This window comes from Esox lucius, chromosome 20 (assembly GCF_011004845.1).
Source record: "Esox lucius isolate fEsoLuc1 chromosome 20, fEsoLuc1.pri, whole genome shotgun sequence".
NCBI classification, from domain to species: domain Eukaryota; kingdom Metazoa; phylum Chordata; class Actinopteri; order Esociformes; family Esocidae; genus Esox; species Esox lucius.
The window spans coordinates 7,223,701-7,247,140 of NC_047588.1; the positions used below are offsets into that span (position 1 = coordinate 7,223,701).

At 40.9% G+C, this 23,440-nt stretch overlaps 2 protein-coding genes across 2 annotated transcripts in view; both read right to left on the bottom strand.

The window, feature by feature from the left end:
• cops7a (COP9 constitutive photomorphogenic homolog subunit 7A) overlaps positions 1-9,716 on the bottom strand; it is a 32,055-nt gene extending 22,339 nt beyond the window's left edge. Inside the window, exons 1-4 of the mRNA XM_010900819.5 lie at positions 9,126-9,716; positions 6,474-6,596; positions 3,658-3,733; positions 2,338-2,426 (exon numbers count right to left, since the gene is read on the bottom strand). Coding sequence (XP_010899121.1) covers positions 2,338-2,426; positions 3,658-3,733; positions 6,474-6,596 — 288 coding nt within the window. The 5' untranslated portion in view covers positions 9,126-9,716. The remainder of the gene's footprint in view (positions 1-2,337; positions 2,427-3,657; positions 3,734-6,473; positions 6,597-9,125) is intronic.
• Positions 9,717-10,008: 292 nt separating this feature from the next.
• si:ch73-86n18.1 (C-type lectin domain-containing protein) lies at positions 10,009-22,650 on the bottom strand. The gene is made up of 6 exons (XM_010900820.5): positions 22,377-22,650; positions 22,013-22,117; positions 21,463-21,594; positions 20,953-21,104; positions 20,489-20,610; positions 10,009-10,566 (listed from the first exon to the last, which is right to left on the bottom strand). Exons 1-6 carry the CDS (start codon positions 22,462-22,464, stop codon positions 10,404-10,406), a joined length of 762 nt encoding a protein of 253 aa, XP_010899122.1. The 5' UTR covers positions 22,465-22,650; the 3' UTR covers positions 10,009-10,403.
• Between the last annotated feature and the right edge of the window lie 790 nt (positions 22,651-23,440).

The window sequence follows — 23,440 nt, forward strand, 5'->3', positions numbered from 1 at the left end:
CGGCAAAATATACATCTTCCTACCACGCCCAAAGGGACAACACGCTGAATAATGAATCTGGACAACGAAACAAATACCTGTAGCTGGATCTTTTCCACTATACACTTCTAACTGTAAATCTTGTTCACTGTTCTGTTAATGTTAATATATATTTATGTGCTTGGGCAATGTATGTGGTAACACATTCCTTGCCAATAAAGCCATTGGAATTTAATTGACAGAAAGACAGAGAGAGACAGGGAGACAGACAGGGACATAGAAAGACAGAGACAAAGAAAGAAATTGCCAATAAAGCAATTTGACATTGAGAGAGATCAATAAAAGGTTCAATAGACATTAAGCACTCACAGGGAAGGGGAGAGACATTACACACACTATTACTTCAGTAAGGGGGATAGAGAGAGAAAGAAAGAAAAAGACAGAGCGAGAGACTGAATCCCAAACCAGCCCCTCTGCCCTACATACTCAGAAGTGCCCTCACTGGTCACGTGTTCCTCAGAAGGTGACACTCCAGAGTGTCTAGGGGATCAATAAAGACTTTGGGACACACTCGGGAGTCGTGACTTGAACGACGGCACTTCATGTTCCACTTTTAATTAATAAAGCAGGCATGAAATTCAAATGAATAAATCCCTCCTGTCGTTTTAGAATAAAATTAACAGAGGCATTTCGTCCTTTACATGTGTAACGCCTCGCAAAATCGGACATTAACAAATTCACATGGCACATAATTAGGCACACCTATCCATTATGGTACGCTAAATTGCGCAAACTGTCAAATGACGCGGTGGCTGATGGGATTCCACTTGGCTTATGGAGGCTGCTCCACTAGAAGGGTGCCACTGGAGGGTTTAATTAGCCCCTACACACACGCTGTAATTTTCTCTCCCTCAGATTTGGGACACTTGTGCAAATGATGGAAGCCCTGCGCAACGGCGCTAATGGAAAGCCTGGGGCGGAGGGGAGAGGGTTCTCATCTGGATGCATAAACAAAGCCAGGCAGCGGGGAAGGACAGGAAGTCTACCCCCATGTAGAGTCGATAGAAGTCTTCAGGCACTAGGAGACAGATTGACTTTTAGAGGCTCTTTATGACCAGTGAGGCGGAGGGGCGTGGGTTGTGGTGGTGGGGGGGGGGGGTGCTTTGAGCGCAAACTCAGGGGACAGGCAGAGGCCAAGAGAAAATGTCAAAATCCACCATGCCCTGCTTGGCTAACAGGCACATCCAGGGGCCGAGACAGATGGGTTTGAATTTAAAAATGATCATGGCTGCTTCCGCGGTAAGACGGGGAGCGATTGGAGAGCAAACGTACCGGAGAGGAATGGAAAGGTAAGTGGGTTGGGGGGGGGTTGGAATTAAATTCCATTTTACAACATTGGGTCAATATAAATCCACTAAACATTTCCATGGAAATGACTACCAGTGAGAGAGGAGCAGAGAGTTGGGGAGTTAAAACAAGTCTTTATTAGACAATTACAGGGTGGCCTTCCAGAGCTTCAATGCGGCAATACTGTAACTGCAGAAGAGCTAAGAGGAGTACCAGACAGGGGGATGGATCCATCCATTATTTATTGGGTAGAGAATGAGAGATGGGTGAAAGCAAAGAAAAAAAAATAGAATGTGTCCGAAATGGGAGGTGGAGAGAGTAAAAGAGGGAGAGCAAATCTTGATAGATAGACAGATCACAGTATATAGCCAGTGGTTTATTATGATGGGATTCTGGGCTCCAATCATTCTCATCCACATCTAGGAATACACCTCACCTATAAATAAAGCCAGATCGCATCACATGCAGACGGAGTCCTTTGTCTTGTTAATGTGTCGCCGTTACAAAGGGAGTTGTCTTCTAATCAAAACTGTGCATGTCATTAACAGACCCGGCTGAGTCAATTACTTGCTATTTTAGCGGGGAGGCTTTCTGACAGTGGGACTGAAACCACAGGAAGGCCGTTAGAAGTCCAAAACTAAATAACTCTGGGGCGGCGTTAAAGACAAAGATTAAGACTTGGACTTAAAAATCAAGCTCAGTGGAGAAAGGACTATGGTCAATTAGATTAGATTCAACGTTCCTGTCACTGAACAAGTACAGTACAACAAAATGCAGTGAGCATCTAACCAGAGGTTCAAATAGAAGGGCAGAAATGTACAAGTACTACATTTTATGTTACAGATAATGTGACATAAAGATGTGCAATGTAGATGATGATTAATCCCACCAAACCGGTCCTATACAGTATAAACAACTAAAACATGAATCCTGACTTCTACTAAAGTACCCAACACACTAGTGGCGTTATCCTATTTGGAGTGGTCTGCATCGATCAGTGTGATACTGCACCTTGAGATTGGAGGCCAGGCTGATGATGGAGAGGTGACGGAGTTTGTTCCTCTGGGCTGGGGTCAACTCGGGGAGAGAGGCTGCCCTCTCTGAAAGAACAACCAAAAGGGAGGGAGAACAAGAGAGGGGCAGATTAGGGTTATATAGGCCCAGTTGGTCTTTCGTGACAGGTCCCAGGTGGCTCACTGGGCCGGTGGACACACGCCTACTGCGGAGAGCGACTCGGGATGAGAGTGTGTGGCACACAGGAACACATTCGGAGGGAAACGGGTCGTCTGGGTGAGCGCTCCGGAGGGACCCGGCTCCAGCCACTTGCAACATGCACCAGGGAATACGCTACAAAAAGAGTGTGTGTGTGTGTGTGTGTGTAAGCTAAAAGAAAATCTCCAGTATTGACATTTTCTCAGCGCTCCATTTTGTAATTTTAAAAAGCACTATGAAAGTGAATAGGATATGTGTTGTTGACATAAGGTTTATATCTCTCCCGTCTTTTTTGCTCGTTTCTTTCAAGTCCTCTCAAAGCACACATTGCCAAAGAATGGCCATCTCTCCTTACAGACGGCTGTTACCAAGGCGGTTGCATGTTGAATTCAAGTGGGTTTGTGACAGTGGTCGGGTTGTGGCAGGGTGGTCAGAGGTGGCCATGGGTTGTAATTCCTCAGCCAAGCTGTGACCCCACTGCCTGATGGTGTATGCAGGGAATTCACACACACAATACATCTACATGTGTGAAATAAGATAAATACAATTGCCCAGTTGATTATTGTCATTTAACTGATTGTGTCCAATATCAATGTGTAACAAAACGTCAGACAGAGGTCCACCCCTGGTCTCTATAACCACCGTTCCTCCTCCGGATGTGTCACAGAGAGTGTTAGTGGAATGAACTGGGCGTTAATGTGTTCCATCACCACTAAAGGCGTACGCCATTTCCATGGAATCAGAGGCGTGACTAACTGGTGGATCCCTTCGACAACCTTGTCACCTGATCACTACATTGGGGTGGATCGGGGCCACTTTACTCCCCTGGAACGGAACTACTTTTACACGGCATTGATGGTGCGGCAATGCTGGACCTGAAGCCATAATGTCGCCCATTCCCCCGCCACCCCCCCCCCCCCCCACAAAAAAGCCCCCTCTCATAAAAGGGCTAAACGAACTCCTGTGATTCTATTGGTTCTGTAAATTAGAGGTGGCCGCGACAACCATGACAGCACAAGACCCGCGGGGCCGGGACAGAGAAATACGAGGGACAATAAAACGGGCTCCAGGGGCCACTGCGGAGCCGATTTACAGGAGCGCCGCCCGCCACCTCCCTACCTTTATAGTCGCAGTAGGTCCCATAGGCGAAGAGGTTGAGGAGCTGATACACTGGTGCATGAGGGCCCGTCTCCAGCTGGGAGAGGGAGAGATTGAGAAAGAGACAGAGACATGAGAGAGAGAGATTCCCACAGAAAAAAGAAAAGGGAGTTAGCAAGTGTTCTCCATTCCTTAAACAGAGCATTGCTCATATTTTACACAGCTTCAGCGAGGCCAGTGAGGGCTGTCAGTGCTTCTGTCAGAGGGAAATTGATGAGTTTTGTTGCCACTCACCCACACAAAAAATAAAGAACTTAAATAGACACAGGCCAAATTGTCAGTGAGAATAAAAAATTAAATTAAAAGAAAAAAATAAGGCCCACTGCTAAATAATGCTTTTTATTTGTGGATAGACATAAGTCAAGGTAAATACATTTGACCAGTCAAGCTTATTGCTTCTGGGGTCATTAGCATAAAGTCATGGAATCGTACATTTCCCAGTTAAGCGGAATATGAGCTGACAGGAAGGGAGAGCTGAGCAGCAGCTTGTCCAAGACCTTGGTGCCACTGGGGTGAAAACGTGCTTTCAGAAGCCCAGTCAGTCCACAACTATCCTATAAACAGTCGCATGTGAAAACAGTTAATAGGTTTTGATTAAAAAGACCAACAAATCTAATTTCTCAGCTGGCAATTGAGGAGATATGCATAGGCATATTTGCAGAATCTTTAAATTAGATGCAGAAGACTTAGACACGTCGCTTCATTTTTAAACATAAATGCATGAGAAAACAGGATTAAAAAAATAAACCACCAAAAGACAGGGGGACTACAGCTTCTAGGCTTCGGCATTTTAAATATATAGCTCCAGAAAAAATAAAGAGACCACTGCACCTTTTGCTTTCCAAAAAAGCCGAAAAGGAAGATTTGGAGTGAGGATCAGAAAGTTTAAAATTAAGAGACCACAGCAAATTGAACCCTTCTGTTCCTCACTCAAAACCTTCCTTTTCGACTTTTTTGGAAAGGAAAGAAAAAGATGCAGTGGTCTATGAATTTTTTCCAGAGCTAATCTAAACACTTCTTTCTTACATTTTATGAGGTACATCTCACATCTTGCTTGAAAGTAGCCCAGCCAAAATCTGACCATAGAATTGTTGAAAATGTGACATAGACCATACACCTATTGCATTTCACATCCACTCACAAGACAACACAGCCTTAATCATATTAACAGCCCATACATGAAGGTTTAAGTCAAACTTCTTCCTCTAGATTGATTCAGAGAGATTTACTAAGGGTTCAACATCAACTTGTATTTCTCCCAAACATCCAGATGAGACAGCTGATACAAAAAAAAAACTGAACAGAATTTCTGTTCAGGGCATTTTATAAATGCAATGGGGTCACGCAGGCTTTGTCTACATATTCAGCTAAACTATATTTAGTTATTATGGAATGTATTAATAAGCTAAATGACATGATTTAGCAATGTAAAACATTATTATTCATTAGAATGGCACACTTATGTTCCTTAAGTAATCTGGAAATAGGACTTTGCCCCTATAAGGCTTATCAAAAAAGTTGATGACTACAGAAGCCAAGACAAATGCTAGTTGTATTTTGGACCTTTTTGTAAACTACAGTAGAGAGTAGACCATTTCTTTCACAGAGCCCAGTCCTATAACTGAGATGGTTTTTTGAATTATGCAAACTCTCATCCAACATATAGGAAATGCATTATTGATATTATTCTGTTTAACCAGTCAAAATCATTTTTGGACATCTTAGCCTTGGCCAGTGTTCCTCAACCCTGCTCCTGGGCGCCCCACTGCCCTGCATGTTTTAGATCTCTCCCCGCTCTGTCACACCTCATTCAAATGAACAGTGCATTATCAAATCCTTCATTAGCTACATCAGGTATGTTAGTGCAGGGACAGATCGAAAACATGCAGGGCCGGGGGACATCCAGGAGCAGGGTTGAGAAACACTGTCCTAAGCCATAACACTCACCAGAGGACAGGACAACTCCAAACACGCAGATGGCAAACCCTAAATGACCATGTTGCTAGATGGATTTGTTAATGAAATGTTCTACAAGCACTTCTTAGCGCTAGGCCTATATTCAGGCTACTTGATGTAGACCTATTCATTCAGCTTGGCTCCATCACACCCATAAACTACAACCTACTCTGTTTTTAAACTAGTGGCCTGGACTCAATATTAGGAGTTCAGAAAAATGTAACTGTACTTGTAATCTCTATGTAAAACTTTTTCCTGGGAGGGCATTGTTGAGCAACTCTGCTATGTGCTCACAGTAAGGACAGGGAGGGAGAGTGGCTAGCTCAAGTAGCCGTAGAAGAACCAGAACATTGCTATAGTTTACTTTTGGTCAAATGCTCAGTAGGTTTGAATAACTCCTGATAATGATGACCGTGGGCATATTGAGGACAAAAAATAAACATGACCAAGTAAAAATACATAACTGCAACTGGCACACTAGCAACCAAATTAAAATTGGTGTTGCACAGCCAAGTCTTTAGAATCCTCTACCTTCTGCGTTTCTAAATGAGATTTCTCATCCCTGTCACATATGGAACCGCACGCATCAGCTGTGCTGTTTAGAATGTAGTTTCCACTGATTTTCATTTCAGCAAATGTGTGAAAATGACAGTTCATTGGCCACTTCACTACAGGACTTGCATGTTCTGAAAGATAATCAAATAGTGCTTTCAGAGAGGAATTGCAGCAGGTGTCCCTCAAACAATTGTCATGTCAGTCAAATGTGTCTGGTGCAGAGCGTTCCTGACAGAAAACTTGGACTGTGTGCATGTGAGTGTTACCTCTCTGACGTTGGGCAGCTCCAGGATGTCTGAAAAAACATAGAGACCTGGCGTCTCCAGCAGGGAACTGACAGCCTGGGCCAAGGCCGGGCCTGAGAGAGAGAGGAGCTGCTCTACCTCCATCTGAGACAGCCACAAACACAAGAGAGGGAGTCAGAGAACGAATGTCCAGCTGAGGATGTGAAGAGTGAACAAAAGGTGGAGTGCTGATTAAAGAGATTGAGAAAGCGGGAATAGTGGTGAGAGATAAGAGAAATCAGGACAATGGATGAAAGAAAAGATAGGTGGAGAGTTAAGAGAGAGGGAACGGGAAAGGAGAAGTCACAGGTGGAGAGTTAAGAGAGAGGGAACGGGAAAGGAGAAGTCACAGGTGGAGAGTTAAGAGAGAGGGAACGGGAAAGGAGAAGTCACAGGTGGAGAGTTAAGAGAGAGGGAACGGGAAAGGAGAAGTCACAGGTGGAGAGTTAAGAGAGAGGGAACGGGAAAGGAGAAGTCACAGGTGGAGAGTTAAGAGAGAGGGAACGGGAAAGGAGAAGTCACAGGTGGAGAGTTAAGAGAGAGGGAACGGGAAAGGAGAAGTCACAGGTGGAGAGTTAAGAGAGAGGGAACGGGAAAGGAGAAGTCACAGGTGGAGAGTTAAGAGAGAGGGAACGGGAAAGGAGAAGTCACAGGTGGAGAGTTAAGAGAGAGGGAACGGGAAAGGAGAAGTCACAGGTGGAGAGTTAAGAGAGAGGGAACGGGAAAGGAGAAGTCACAGGTGGAGAGTTAAGAGAGAGGGAACGGGAAAGGAGAAGTCACAGGTGGAGAGTTAAGAGAGAGGGAACGGGAAAGGAGAAGTCACAGGTGGAGAGTTAAGAGAGAGGGAACGGGAAAGGAGAAGTCACAGGTGGAGAGTTAAGAGAGAGGGAACGGGAAAGGAGAAGTCACAGGTGGAGAGTTAAGAGAGAGGGAACGGGAAAGGAGAAGTCACAGGTGGAGAGTTAAGAGAGAGGGAACGGGAAAGGAGAAATCACAGGTGGAGAGTTAAGAGAGTTTTAATGAAAGCAGGTATTAACTTGGTTTGACCTTAGGTTTGACCTACTGCGTTTCTGTGTATTTTACTCAACTAAACTGGCGTTGAATTAACTGTTGATACTTTACATGTATACCTTATATGTGTGGCTGCTTTAATAGCTTGTCAATTAATTCATGCCTCTTAATCTTAGCAAAACAATCATAGGAAAAGCCCTTGTGGCAAAATTCCAACTCCGTAATATCATAACCCTGTCATAAACTAATTTGTAGGTTAGTGTTTGGAAAAACACCCCTCTGGTCCCAAGCTGGTCACAGATAACATACTGTAATTGAATTGGACTTGTCCTGCTAAATATTAAATATATAATTAGCACTGCTTAATTTTAAATTAGCTCTAATAAAAATACAAATATTATTTGAGGTCAATCCTACTTCTATTGACATAATGCACTATTTAATCAATATACTAATATACAAATATTACCAAGATGCCACGGCTAAGGGCGGTTCTTAGGCACGACGCATTGATTGGCAATATACCCCTAAGGTGCTGTATTACTAATTTAAAGCATTTAGCAATACAATAAGAACAGTACATTTTTATACTTTAAACTAGGTAGTCAAATCCTGAATGCTAATCGCAAAAATGTCATGCAATACGAGAAAACATTTACTTGCTACTGTTGTAAATGCGTTGTTAACAGGTTTACTATAGCAACACGGCATCTCGGGGTTTGTTGTATATTGATAATTTACCTCGTCAATAGCGGACTACACTCAAGGGAGATTAAAATTGAGGGGATATTAATATTTTTCGCAGGGATCTTAGTATGGGAGGGTGCTATTTACTGCTCCTACGCCCGTGACCACACCCCCTCGTGCCCTATTGCTTTAGTAGCCTGGACACCAGTAGTATAGGCTGGGCATTAGGAGATCAGGGTCATTGTCGGATAAGCATGACTGCAAACTTTAATTTAAAACTAAACTATGCGCATTCAGCAGGGCACAACCTTTTGGAAATACATACTGTATATCATTAATAGATTCAGTTAGCTAGCAAATTATTTACATATTTGTTTTTGGTACCGTTTAAAAATGTTAGACCTACTGTCTAAACGTTACGTGGAGTGTTTTCACACAATGTTTTATTTTATTGATTTACGTCAAATTATTTAAGCACGAGTCCTAGGGCAGGGCCGATTGTCGAACAATTGTAGCAAGCCAGTTAGTTAGCAAGCTAACAACATTTAGCCAAAGTAATAAGTTTACACTAGTCATCAACAACTGAATGCACGCTAGCCTAACGAGAAGTGAGCAAGCTCTCGCTCTTCATAGCACATTTTCTAAGATAACGGCTACTTGCAAAATTGCCAAAATTTGACAGATTGCTCCCCATAAATGTACAAAACACGAACATACTTACAGGACCAATGTACCTAGCATAGCTACTACAGCAGCACTTTGAGGAGTCATGCTACTTGCTGCTAGCAATACAGCGCGAGGCATCACACGTATTAGGCCTCTTCCTATTTTTCTGGTTGTCTACTAGTCAACTCCAGTATAAACGCCACAAGGTAAACCTTGTGCTTTAATACCAAAAAGTTTATAGACGTGTTAAAATAGAAGCGAACAAATTACCTTTTTGATTGACTCAAGTCGATCGCTCGTACCCCGAATTGCTGAGTTTCTACGTCAGTTCTGCACGTTTAACAACAAAAGATAACGTCACTGTTCATTGGACGAAAAGTGAGAAGGAGGGATTGTTTGACTGTATTCGGTTTAGCTGTCCCGGAATTGGTCCGTTTTTCGCCGGTTCACGTGAGCGAGAAACCGGGCGAGTTTGAGCATTATGCGCTTTCCCACGCAAAGTAGATTGCTTTTGCTAAAATCAAGTTGGAAATGCAAACTCATATTTGATTAAAAGCAAATGTATTATTATGGCTGATGCATGTTTCCTTGTTGACAACTTGGTATAACGGAGGCGCAGAATCCGGTTTTAGTAGGACTTCTCTTCTCGCTTTTTCCAGTTCATTTCGTGTGCCATAACCCGTGCGTATCGTTTATAGTATAACCGAATCCTGAGAGAATTCTGTTCTTGGGCGGACATGAGGGCAGGAGAAAATTCAGTATGGTGAAGGAAAGAAAAAGGTTGGGAATCACTAGACTAGAGGGTGTCTTTTAAAACACTGCCATCTTGTGGCACAATATTGTATACAATTTAATATTATTTCGCACTAAATCTGTTTAATCTAGACTATTTAAAATGAAAGCACAAGAAATAAAATAATGGATCAGCAAAGAGGCATCAGAATCTAAAAAGGATTTGAATAACAGTAAAATCAAACGCACTGGTAAAAAAAGAGGAATATGTAGGCAACTGTAACGCAAAAATATCCAGTTTTATTAACACTCAAAAGTTAATTGAATGGTTAGTTCATTAATACAGATAGTCTAAAAAAGATTCTGGAATTCATGTACAAGTAATACTCCTTAAAAAAAACACACAATTTGTACAAAAGAATAGTAATCAATTTTTCCAATCTCTTCATTAAATGCTGTTAAAGAAAATAAGAAAACATGACCATCATTCATGAGTAGATGGACAGTAGATATACAGTACTGTGCAAAAGTCTTAGGCACCTGAAAGTTGTACTAAAGCCATTTATTTGGGTAGTTTAAACATTTGCCACTGAGCAAAGGATGTTGAAAAGACATTGACAAGACTTTAATAATGATTTTCTTCTTTCTAATGATTTTCTCAGTGGGTTACTACCTACACGTTTAAACACTTGCAACCCAAATAATTATCTTTAGTTTGGAATTCATGTCCCTAAGACTTGTACACAATACCGTAAATTGTTTGCTGGTTGAAGGCTTCAAATTGCATAGTAAGGGCAGGTTTTAGTTCTGTCTTAATCAGTCTAGCCGGATGGCGTCCATCTGACATATACGCTTGTAAATGAATTCACAAGGAACGTCGAACCAGGACTTTGAATGGCTGTCCAGAGTGGCACAGTCTTCCCCGTGTGATCCACCTGACTGATGGTTGTTCGGCTCAGAGCTGTGCTCATTCCAATACCTGCATACAGACAGAGAAGGGAAGTAGGGCAAACAGAGAGCAGTGCAAGGGTAGGTGAGAAGAACAGTAGACAGGATGTTAAGGTGGGATTTTGTTTTGTACATCTACCTCCAAAGAATCGGACAAACGATGCACGCGTCATATCATTAGACACACCTATCCTTTCTTTTTTGTGAAATTGCACAATTTGAAATTCCACTACACTCATGGAGGCTGTTAATTCTCTACCCTTAAATGGGCCATAGGTAAGATTTATACTCTACTGCTAACAAAAACAAAAGTATGAATGAGCAGAAGACATCGTGAGTTAACGTTTTTAACTTTCAAATATGTTTTTCCAACAAATTTCTTCAGATTGCTTGAGATATTCCATATTTAAACTTTCTGGACAGTCTGTCTATCAATTTGTATTGACATGCAGTTTTCTCATAATTGCTTTGACACTCGCAGTACTATCCCCCCACCCTAAACCAAGCTGGACTTACTACTATTGCGGTCCTGTTTGAGGGGACATTTCTTATAAGTAAGGGGGCACATCTAATTTATATACCATTTGGAGTGCTTATGGGGAAACAACATTTTGGCGCCAGGCCTGGGCTAGCGTATGTCACTCTCCATAGGGAATCAACATGCAAGTCCAGAAGATCCTTCTAGAATTTTTGAAGCCATTGGGAACAATATTGATATTACTGTGTAAAGAAGATTTTTTTTGGTAAATGGTAATATGTATAGCTCAAAAGATGGTAAATTATCTAACGTAACATTCCAAACAGAAATCTGAATTTAAATGAATGGTTTACCATACAGGTCTGGAAAGAATTAAGAGACCACTGCACCTTTTTCTTTCCTTTCCAAAAAAGTTGAAAAGGAAAGTTTTTAGTGAGGAACAGAAGGGTTCAATTTGCAGTGGTCTCTTAATTTGAACCCTTCTGATCCTCACTCACAACCTTCCTTTTCAACTTTTTTGGAAAGGAAAGAAAAAGGTGCAGTCGTCTCTTAATTTTTTCCAGTGCTGCATATATAGATGTGTGTATCTGTTAAAAGGAAACAAGTCAACATGAAGACATCTGCAGCTAAAGTTTTAACTTAATGTTTAAAATATTTTTGTGCCTAAAGTATTTTAAAGTCACCTCACTCTTGCTTTAAACACTGGCAGTACAATCCCTAAACCACCGTGGACTAACTAACTAATTTCCTAAGGGTAGAGGAGAAGAGAAATCAGGTAATTGTTAAAATTTAGCCTTGTAAACGTTAGAGCCAAGGTTCTTCACAGTGCCCCTATAATACTGGGAGTATTGATAACCAGAGTGTCTAGTCTATGCTACAGAATCATGATTATGTAGCTTTTTCGACCCATTTTGTTAAATGTTCGCTCTGATTACAGGATCACCCCTATTTTTCCACTCTCTTTTGTGTTCCATGCTTTGTAAACTGCTAGCACAGAGAACATTCTGTTAAAAAATGTTGATGCAACTGTGGTTTAGCAAGGACAAGGCTAGCAGTGGAGTCAGGACACATTAAATAGACACTCAGGTTATTGTGTGGTACGAATGCAACACTGTGAGCTAACACTACACAATTATGCATAGAATGGAATACTAACATCCTCCTCAGTTTCCAGGCAGTTACTGGTGCTGCTTGCACTTCCATACAAGAGAGTCTTTCACTTTATTACTATTAGACTCTCACCTGACCCCGTTTCATCATCTGTATTGAAAATGACAAGCTCATCCGAAAGTCACTGTTTAAAATTGTGCTCTTTTTCTCAGACATAACCCCACCAATCACAACCCTAGTCAAATTGAAGATCAGCAGTTCATTGTGGGAGGGGGATGTCTGTCTCTGTGGGATAGAGTTGGTTGACACTTTATTTTTCATCTAAACCATTTTAAACAGATGACCATGCAACCAGAGTGCCCCTTTAAAACAAGGGGGATGCTTGTTTAATCCCTGGTGAGTACAGGCAGAGGAAGTTAACACCCAGTTTACTGTGTTTTTAAAAGTCTTTAACTAATATCCACAAATCAAAAGAGAGGAATAGCGGAGAGCTTTAATTTGTGCCTGTATAATTAGACCTTGTGTCAATAGAATGTAGTGGAAACCCTGCTAAGTTCTGGACAACAACTCCCAATGTTAGAGCACAGACATTAGGACTCAATCCTTATTTATTGATCTCTGGTTGAATTTTAACCGGCTGGAGGGCAATTTGGATGCCTTTCTCAATAACTAACATGGCCTCTCCAAGTAGCCTTCCCCTCTCTCAATTAAAAATAAGTGGGATGGGCCTCATTAATGTAACCCCAGCATGTTGATTTTTGAAAATTGTTTAAGCACTCTTACCTTCCAAGGAAATATAAAACTTCTCAATGAACTCTTTGACATCACACCAAAAATGGCCTTTATACAAAATATGGGATAATCATGTGTACCATGAATGTGAAACCGACGTCAACATGCTGCTACTGAGAGTTCCGCATCCACTGTTGACAATTTGCATGGTCCCACTCTATGTATGAACTCATGCTGCTCTGCTTCGCAACACAAGGTCACGCCCTTGACAATGCTCCAACCATTTAAGCTATACAAAAGGTCCCAACTGGTTAGCCCCATCGGCATTTCAGGCCAGCTGTAAAGTGAGGTTACAGTATTTTCTTAACTGTGTTTCAAATGTGCTTGCATTGGATATTTATTTGTCCTCTTCATGACTCTGCATATCTTGTGCAACCATTGAGACATACAGTGGGGAGAAAGGGTATTTGATACACTGCCGATTTTGCAGGTTTTCCCACTTACAAAGCATGTAGAAGTCTACAATTTTATCATAGGTATTTTTCAATGACGGAATCTAAAACAAAAATCCAGAAAATCACATTGTATGAATTTTAAGTAATGAATTTGCATTTTATTGCACGATAAAAGTATTTGATAGATCAGAAGAGCAGAAGTTAATATTTGGTACAGAAAACATTTCCTGTAGTTCTTAACCAGGTTTGCACACACTGCAGCAGGGATTTTGGGCCACTCCTCCATACAGACATTCTTCAGATTCTTCAGGTTTCGGGGCTGTCACTGGGCAATACGGACTTTCAGCTCCCTCCAAAGATTTTCAATTGGGTTCAGATATGGAGACTGGCTAGGCCACTCCAGGACCTTAAGATGCTTCTTACGGAGCCACTCCTTAGTTGACCTGGCTGTGTGTTTCGGGTCGTTGTCATGCTGGAAGACCCAGCCACGACCCATCTTCAATGCTCTTACTGAGGGAAGGAGGTTGTTGGCCAAGATCTCGCGGTACATGGCCCCATCCATCCTCCCCTCAATACGGTGCAGTCGTCCTGTCCCCTTTGCAGAAAAGCATCCTCAAAGAATGATGTTTCCACCTCCATGCTTCACGGTTGGGATGGTGTTCTTTGGGTTGTTCTCATCCTTCTTCTTCCTCCAAACATGGCGAGTGGAGTTTAGACCAAAAAGCTCTATTTTTGTCTCATCAGACCACATGACCTTCTCCCATTCCTCCTCTGCATCATCCAGATGGTCATTGGCAAACTTCAGATGGGCCTGGACATGCACTGGCTTGAGCAGGGGGACCTTGCGTGCGCTGCAGGATTGTAATCCATGACGGCGTAGTGTGTTACTAATGGTTTTCTTTGAGACTGTGGTCCAAGCTCTCTTCAGGTCATTGACCAGGTCCTGCCATGTAGTTCTGGGCTGATCCCTCACCTTCCTCATGATCATTGAGGCCCCACGAGGTGAGATCTTGCATGGAGCCCCAGACAGAGGGAGATTGACTATCATCTTGAACTTCTTCCATTTTCTAATAATTGCGCCAACAGTTGTTGCCTCCTCACCAAGCTGCTTGCCATCCCAGCCTTGTGCAGGTCTACAATTTTATCCCTGATGTCCTCACACAGCTCTCTGGTCTTGGCCATTGTGGAGAGGTTGGAGTCTGTTTGATTGTGTGGACAGGTGTCTTTTATACAGGTAATGAGTTCAAACAGGTGCAGTTACGAACAGGTCTGTGAGAGACGGAATTCTTAATGTTTGGTAGGTGATTAAAAATCATACAATGTGATTTTCTGGATTTTTTCTGAATTTATGTGGAGGGTTAGAAAATGGCCTCTATTAAAAGGTAATCCTATTATCAGACACCCCCCTTATTTTTTGAACATAGTGTACTATTTTAACAATTGTCTTACCAGTTACAAAACTGTAGTTACTCCACCTGACCAATAGGTGCTGCTGTGGAGTTGCATTAGGGAGGCAACGGTCCTGAGTTCGCGCAGAAATAAATATGTGCTCAGACCAAATACACTAAAAGTTGTGCTGCGTCTCTTCTGCTTCCACAGGTATGTAAAATACTCTTTAAAAGATGTTCGTTTTGGGTCAAAGTTGTGTGATTTGTATGAACTAGTTAGTTAGGGTAATCTGCAAACAAATGTGTGAATGATGGACCTGTAACAGTTTTATTGAATGCGAAGGAAATGTGACTTTTTCCACCAAGCGAAAGCTAGCCATTCATGTTGCTAGTAGTTTGGAGTCATCTAGTTTGTATTTGAGTATTCGGTTTTCCTCATGAGTTAATGTATTGTATTCAGATATGTACTGTAATTTGTATAATATATTATAGGTTGTACCAGAAAGGTGTTAAAGTTTTAAGAAGCCACACTTTACAAGTTACTTTCCTCAGTACGGTTTTGGTCGCGAGTTTCAGATGTACCTTTTCATAGCTAATTTGAGTAGACACAGCTATGCCTGGAGGGAACAATTATTTTGTTACTGTATTAAGTATTGTCCAGTAAATACTAGAAATCAAAATGCTGTTAACAAAGGATGGACATGTAACATTTATACAATTACTCAGGACATGTAATCATATGACAAGGCATACACAGTTATATTGAAAGGGATAATTACATCTGACTATTCTGCTTTCATCTGTATGGATTAGTTAGCTTAAGGTGAATATGTTATAGTGAATGACTGTTATGGTATGTGTATGGATGGTTGTCGGAATACGTCGGGAGTTTAAGAATTAATTGTATAACGAAATGTTTTAATGAACAATTGTATATTGTTGATGATTTTGGCAGAAATAAATATGTGCTCAGACCAAATGCACTAAAAGTTGTGCTGCGTCTCTTCTGCTTCCACAGACTTAATTGCCTGTGTGGCACTTGCTACTGGCCCAGGTAAACCCCTAGGCCCGAGGCCGGTAACATTTACACTTCAACACCTATGATAGAAATTACAGAGCTCTATATGCTTTGTAAGCAGGAAAACCTGCAAAGTCGGCAGTGTATCAAATACTTGTTCTCCCCACTGTATGACTTTACTGTGGTCACTCAAAGATGGAAAGTAACACCAATGTTTCTGATTTCAATGCTACCATTCAATGCTATCAATAAACAGAAATATTGACACTACCAAAATACTTGAACCACATCTTGTTCCTAGCAAGCTTTTCACAACATGTTAGTCAGTAAACAATTGGTTCTTAGCTAGCTGAAGCTAATAGTGTTGCTGACATAACTAGCTGGAGCGAGACTACCAAGCTACCTAATGTTGTCTGATAGAAATACCTAGCTAAATTAGTTATCTTAATTATAACATTGCAGAAATGTTTCCCTTAAATCAATAGCGAGTGTCAGAAAGTCTGTCGTTCAACATCTCTGCTAGTTAGGTGCAGTTTGTGAACAATTCATTCTTATTAAACATCTCTTTTTACTGACTCAAGAGTAACAATTTTTTTTTGTGACTCGTTAAACTTATTTATTCATTTTAACATCTGGCAGTGGATCTGTATAACAGGATCACAGTTTTCATACTGAGTGGTGTATAGGGGTGTTAAACAGATATCGAATGGATGGACGACGTGAGCACATTGGCCATAGCGACGCAAGACACAGCATGTAAAGCATTTCATCGCCATGTAGGGTTGCCAACTTCAATGTGGAAAAATAAGGGACACCTTGCCAGCGGCCCCAAACCCGGGACACACTAATGAAGCGGGGTTCTGGGGGTCCTCCCTAATGAGAGTGTCAGATGTTTCATTTCCTGCATTCTGGTGACTTTTTATGCACCAATTTGTTCTTTTAATGCTTCATTTTCAAAGTTACTGCTACTGTGAACATTAATATAATGGAAATAGAGTAAATAAGAGTAAAGAACAGTTGCATCAATTATATTAAGGATTAAAACATCAGATCATAGACATGGGCAAGATGTTTGGTCTTTCAAAATAAACTATTTGGTATATTTGGAAAAAGCAAGAACCCACCCTCCAGGAAGGATGAGGTAACTTAGTTTTGTCTGTTGCAGCTCCCATGCTCTGGAATAGTCTCCCATCACACATTAAGTCCCGTTCCACCACTGACATGTAAAGACCCACCTTTTTTTTTCAGTCTGATGTTGTTCCTTGGGTTTTGTCAAGTCCACTCTTTACTTATATTTAACATCCTCTTACTGTGTTTTAATCTGTTGTTAGTTTTATTCAATTTCTCTTCAATTCTTATTGTATTACTTTGATTTGATTTTACATAATTTTTGTTGTCTTAAGTGTTTTCCATTTTAGTCTTGCCCATATGTATTATATATACTATCAAGGTTGGGTAGGTTACTTTTTAAATGTAATCCGTTAGTTACAAGTTACCTGTCCACATTTGTAATCAGTAACGTAACTTTTTGGTTACATAAACTCAGTAAAGTAATCTGATTGTTTTTAGATTACTTTCATATTAAGAGGCATTGGAAAACAAATATAAAATGCCTTTAACCAACTGAACACCTTTTGCGGGATCAATCAATGTTAGAGTTTACATAACTGGCTAAAAACGGAATTCGCAATTTACCTTATGGGTTGTGTAGTCTACAGTGCCTTGGGAAATGGGTTTCTGCATTGCTTTTTACTTCAATGTGATTGGGCTCCATCTCTACATTACATGCTAAAGGTCTATCAGATATTCAGTCATTCCAATTAATCCAATAAACCTCGATCTTCCAGAATCTGACTTTTTATCTGAACATAACCCAAAATCTAATGATGCTTATAAGCCTGTTCTGTTATTTGTGTTTTATTCATGTTTTTAATTGCTTCAAAACATTGTTGAAAAATAAATGGCAATTACTCGAAAAGGGTATTGACATTGTTGCATATAAAAATTAAGATATCCGTAGCTTTTTGCGCATAAACTATATCTGCAGTAGTCTTATGATTTTCTCCATAACAAACATTGTGAAAATGTTGCAGTAATCCCCGGCACGCGAAATGCACGTTTGCAATCGTGAACACCCGCATAGAAATAAGATTTACCTGCGCGATAGTAACCTGCGATTATTATGGCCACCAGTGATGGATTTTCAAAACGCAAATGAAAGAAATAAACTGTGATTATTTACATGCACTCTTAGCTTAAAGTATATAACGTCAGCAACCAATGATAACCAATGAACACAACTTTCAGATTTCAAGCAGAATCACATGGCCTGTATGGACGGAGTTGAAGTGGCCACATCAAATGCAAATAATCATCCTTTGGAAGAGTGCTCCCCAATACACATTTTCTCCTCAAATGTCGTGGTAAATTCAATATAATGTTTTGTCTTGAAGGCAGCGCCATGTTACAGCTATCTAACAAATTGTTGCCTAATCTATTAAACAATTCCTGTAAAAATTATTAGGTGCAACTCTGCAACGTCCTGTGTTTTTCGGTGCATTTGACAAATAAACCTTGAAACTTGAAAAAGATATAACCCCAGGTAGGCCAATCAATCCATCAAGTTTATTTATAAAGCCATTTTTACATCAGCAGATGTCACGAACTGCTGTTACAAAACAGTTGGCCTTAAACCCCAGGAGCAAACAACCGTACTGTTGAATTTCTATTGCCTATCGTTAGTCTTAGAATTATGCGTCGAGTAGATAGCTAAATAACATTTTATATGACTCTGCTAATATTATCGATGATATACTCAGGTTTTGGTTGGTTGGATGGCTGGTAAAAACAGAGATATTTAAACTAGCACTTCCTCCGTCTTTGCTCACATGATGATCACACACAACTGAGGCGCAATTCATATTTTGGTTCAAATAACGATGTTTTTCTAACATTAAATAGACTAATAAACTCAAACAAACAACGTGTCATAATTATTTCGCGCACATATTATTTTTCAATTTAATTAATCCAAAGGTAATCATGATTTTTTCCATAAATATCTGTAATCCGATTACAATATATTTTTGGGTAACTTAACGTTTTACAGTTACTGTTTTTTTTATAATTACTTGTGATTCCCCAACTCTGTGTACTATTGTATTATATTATGTATTGTTGCCTTTTATGTATTATTCCTTTAATCATGTATACAATCGTGCTTTAGCTACTATTCTGTCTTGATAAGTAGGACAAATGTGCCCGTCCATGGAAATCAAAAGCCCGTCCAAAATGTTGGTTCTTGCACCTACGCGTATACCTGTTTTGGAGGAAGATGTTAATCAGTCTGCCTCGGCTGTTAAGCACTTAGGGTCAACTCCTGTTGTTTTTATATGTGCTAAATAAATAAAAGTGACTAGATTTTCCACCAAGTGGGATATTGGTAAAATTTCTCTCACACAAACACACTCAGCTTGTGCGTGCGGAGGGTCGTATCTTCTGCTTACAGAACTGTCAACTTGTGTATCTGGAAGAACCGCACTGCTCATGTTACGGTGCGTCTGAATCTCCGTAACCAGGGCAACGATGACGTTGAGTGTCATTCTGATTTTATACTTCTCTATTTCATGAAACTCTTTGGTTTTATTATTTCTCGTGTTAATCCAAGCTTGTGAAAATGTAAAAAAGTAGGGTGTGCGCGAAAACACGGGACAAATCGCGTCCCGTATTGATTCTGTAAGGGACAGTACATTTTATTTTTCAATACGGGACGATCCCGTATTATACGGGACGGGTGGCAATCCTGTCGCTATGTTATGCTTATTGTGCTAGAGAAGGGTTAGAACTGTAATGAGGTAAGTGTGATGTAACTGATTGTATAAATATTCGGTGCTATCATGACAGTAAAAGTCGGACTTTTCTTATATTAAATTATACTTAAATCTTTGAATTGGAATGGGCTTTGGGTGTATTTTTGGTATTAATAATAAATAGTAGAACTTAACAGTATCTATGTTTCTGTATTAACATAAATATAATGATTTATTGATATTTTCGTACATCCAAATGGTAAAGGGTTGGATTTACTTCACCCATGACTGATTTGGTTGTTTCAGATGGTTTAGGAGTTTGATTTTATAGGTTTTAATCATAGCTGTCTTTCAAAGGGCAAGTCTCTAACGCAAAAATGTTTAAATTGTTTAGTATCTTAAGCTTTGATTCCGGTAGGAAGGACTAAGTATTTTACAAACAGGCATATTGTGACTTGTAGGTTTGATGTGGCCTATAAGACAGATGATATCTAGGCCATAACTAAAAACCTTATGAAATGTATAATATGGGGGCTGAAGGGGGTTTACTTTTCAGTTTGGCACTCTCTTGGTGAAAGCTTCCAGAAGAGATGTTTCTGAATGTAAAAACCACCCCCCTGTCACTAACAAACACATTCGTGGGTGGGTAACTCTCACATTCACTTGAAAGGCATGCAGGGAAATACACAATTATTATTACAGCTTTTCAGTATATACAGTCCCCCTCACCAATGCCATGTACTAAAAAAACCTTTTTCATGTGTTTAAAAAGTGTTTCAGCAATATACCCGTATTTTCATGTTCATACTCTTTCACTGAAATTCTGAATACCTTGGCACACTCAAAAAAGCTTAACAGAGAATGTATTGATGTTTGGATCCTAATCCTTTTACAATGTGACTGCTTTACCTTCCTCTAACAGAAACACGTGATACTGAACACTTCAGAACGGGCTTCACATACGTGTTTTTTAGGGTAGTGTTGTCCACCCATCTCCAGTCCCCCTCCTTTTCAATATCCGATAGGCCAATCCAGAAGTGGTATTCAAAGCCACCAATCCTACGGGCCTCTTTTTCCAGAGCGTCCTACAAGCAAACACAATTGTGGTTAAAATGAGGTGCACACACCAAAGCACACACAGGATTGTTTTCTGTCTTTTCGCCTTTCACTAACTGTAAACTTACTTCAATAACTTCATATTTATGCCTAACCATTACCTTGCCCTACCTCCTGATGCTTACCCTCAACCTAACCTGTAAAGCTTCAATAAAAAATGTAAGGTTTATGTTAAACCAAAAGCTGGGAAATGCCTTTTTTTGAATTTGGGACCAGACATAAAAATGTGTGGGTATTGTTTTGTAAGGGTTTACTAACTTTGTGGGGACCTCCCTAAATGTAGACCTCCACACACACACACAGTTTCTTACATGCTGCTCCTTGCTGTGCAGGACGGTAAGGTGACTACCCATTGACATACAACTGTCCCTGCTGCTGGGCCAGTCCATTTTATCACCGCTGAAGTAATAACACTTGTCATCTATATGAATCCAGTCCTCAGGACACTCTCTGCATCTCTTAACTGTAATGAGTGGGAAAGAGAGGAAAGAGGAGAACAGGAAAAGAGAGTTGTAGGTGGATGAACAGAGAGACAGATTTATGAGGACGTGTCTAGTGAGTTCATGTCATATGTCTACTATGTAGGACTACCATTTTGTCAGTGAAATCACAGAATAGTGAATGAATGTTAGCAGGGCCGGCTCCAGGCATAAGCAACATAATCGGTCACTTAGGGCCCCCGACCACTAGGGGGCCTCTGACTACTAGAGAGCCTTCAACTAATAGGGGAGAGGGGGCCCAAAATCAAATTTTGCTTAGGGCCCACAAAAGGCTAGAGCCAGTACTGAATGTTAACTGAAATATGTATAAAGTTCCTTTACCAGGCTTTGAGCAGCTCTGGCCTAGTTTGGAGTAGTCGTCGCAGAGACGGACAAAACGTCCTTGGACTGAGTTCAGCTTCAGGGCCAGCGCTGCCGACTCCAGGGGAACACCGGGTAAAGGCCTGCTGAACACTGCAGTTGACAAAGGGGAAAACAGGAACAGCCCCGGCGTTTGGGTTGGGGTAGAGAGTTATGGAACAGTGGAGGAAAAAGGGGGGAAAGAGGAGCAGTGCCGACAGGTCACATTACAACACTTTTCTGTTTGTTTTAAGAGTGAACACTCTCAGCATGATATAGCTGACCTGGCTGAAAAAGAGAACATTTCACAACTATGGACTTTCGTTCCATTTGGATTGGACAATCCTCGTGGCTATCGTTACCGCTATGCACAGCAACCACAGCGTGGCAACGAGGAGCGGAGAGACAGTAACCCAGACAAACGGACAAGCAGACATGTAGACCTACAGCTGGGCTGCTGGATTAAAGGTGCATACATACAGACCGACACATCAAAAGACAGATGGACAAAACTATTGATATGTTTACTCACAGATTACGCTCAGAGCGATGTTGGCGCAAATGGAGGCCAATAGGCCAATCAGGACAAAGACAGCGGTTTGACTTCTCTGACACTCTGTCCCCCTCTTCAGTCCACCTGATTGGACAAACTGCCAATCAATGCTTAGACTAACACGTCTCCATTCTGTTTTCCCTGGACTCAATCTGGAGTTTGGGGCATTCAACTAAGGCAGGTGAAGACAAATGTATCACAATAAAAAAAACTTTGACTGTGGATTGGCAAACGAAATTACACTTTTCCTTAAAGAAACGGCACGTCTTTAGAATGAAAGTCAATCTTGCACATAAGCCTGCGCCGTCCTATGCACCATACGCTCACACACACACATACTTACTTTGATTGTTTAGAATAGGATCGTTTCCTCTGGAGTTGATGTCTTCAGTAAACTCCTGTAGACTGGTGTAGTTCTCTACGTTGTCCATGATTGAAGATTCGACTCTTCTCACCGCGATCAGTAAATAACTGTAAACTGAATGCCCCAATCTTGTAACTGTAGAGAAAGTTGCTGCTAGGGAATGCAGTTTTGTATGTTCAGACAGTGGTGGTGGGAGTTCTGTTGCGCAATGGTGTTCTTTTTGAATGTTTTGCTCCTATTCATTTGAGAGTACTTAACTTGTTCTGCCAAAAACTCTCTGGCAGCAGACTCACTCTCTTTTTCTCTCCCTCCCCCTCTCTGTGTCTGTTACCAGGAAGAGAACATGGGGGGGGTTCAACAGATTAAAGCCGAGTAATGTCGAAAGAGAGGACTCCAAGTTCAACTTGGCTTGGTGAAACATTTGGGAATCTTGCAGTGTCTTAATGGAAGAAGTGGGGGGTGTGTGAGAGGTGCATGTGTGAGGTGTGTGTTTATATGTGTGCAGCTGTTCATTTGGGAACACAAAACAAGAAAACCCATGCTGTTCCAAAGGATTCTGCAGAAAGTGCAAAGTCATGCTTTTGTAGTAGATGACAATGTCATGAAACAGCTGTGTCATATTTAAAGACTTATTGACACAGAGAGACTCAACTTTTCTGAACAAAGCACAGTTCTGTGATATTGATTACCAAAGAGTTTACATTCCTGACCTCTTCAGAACTGTTTTGCAGCAAATTTGTAAATGCAATAACAATTGAAACATGCATTGTGTAATTTTGCCTACTGGTTGTGGGGAGCCCAAAACTGAACACGTACTGAAATGTACAGATGTAAATCAATACCAACTCGTTTTCAAACTTGGAATGTAACGGTTAACTGAGGTATGAGTGCGTCTACTTATAAATTAGTCACAATAAAAAATATGACACATCAAGTCCAAAATGGGAGGTTTGAAAAATAGTCCCACAATGCGTATTATGGTGTCTAAAGAGGCACAACAGGGGGCCCCATTCGAACTCTGACCTCGCCATATCCTCGATCGA

Bases quoted from the DNA above. Each gene is read 5' to 3' on its own strand.
- si:ch73-86n18.1 (XM_010900820.5), bottom strand. From the start codon at position 22,464: ATGGACAACGTAGAGAACTACACCAGTCTACAGGAGTTTACTGAAGAC. The intron at 21,595-22,012 runs GTGAGTAAACAT...TGTCAACTGCAG, and splicing joins CATCGCTCTGAGCGTAATCT to TGTTCAGCAGGCCTTTACCC. The intron at 10,567-20,488 runs GTATGTGAAGCC...GTCTGTATGCAG, and splicing joins AACACTACCCTAAAAAACAC to GTATTGGAATGAGCACAGCT.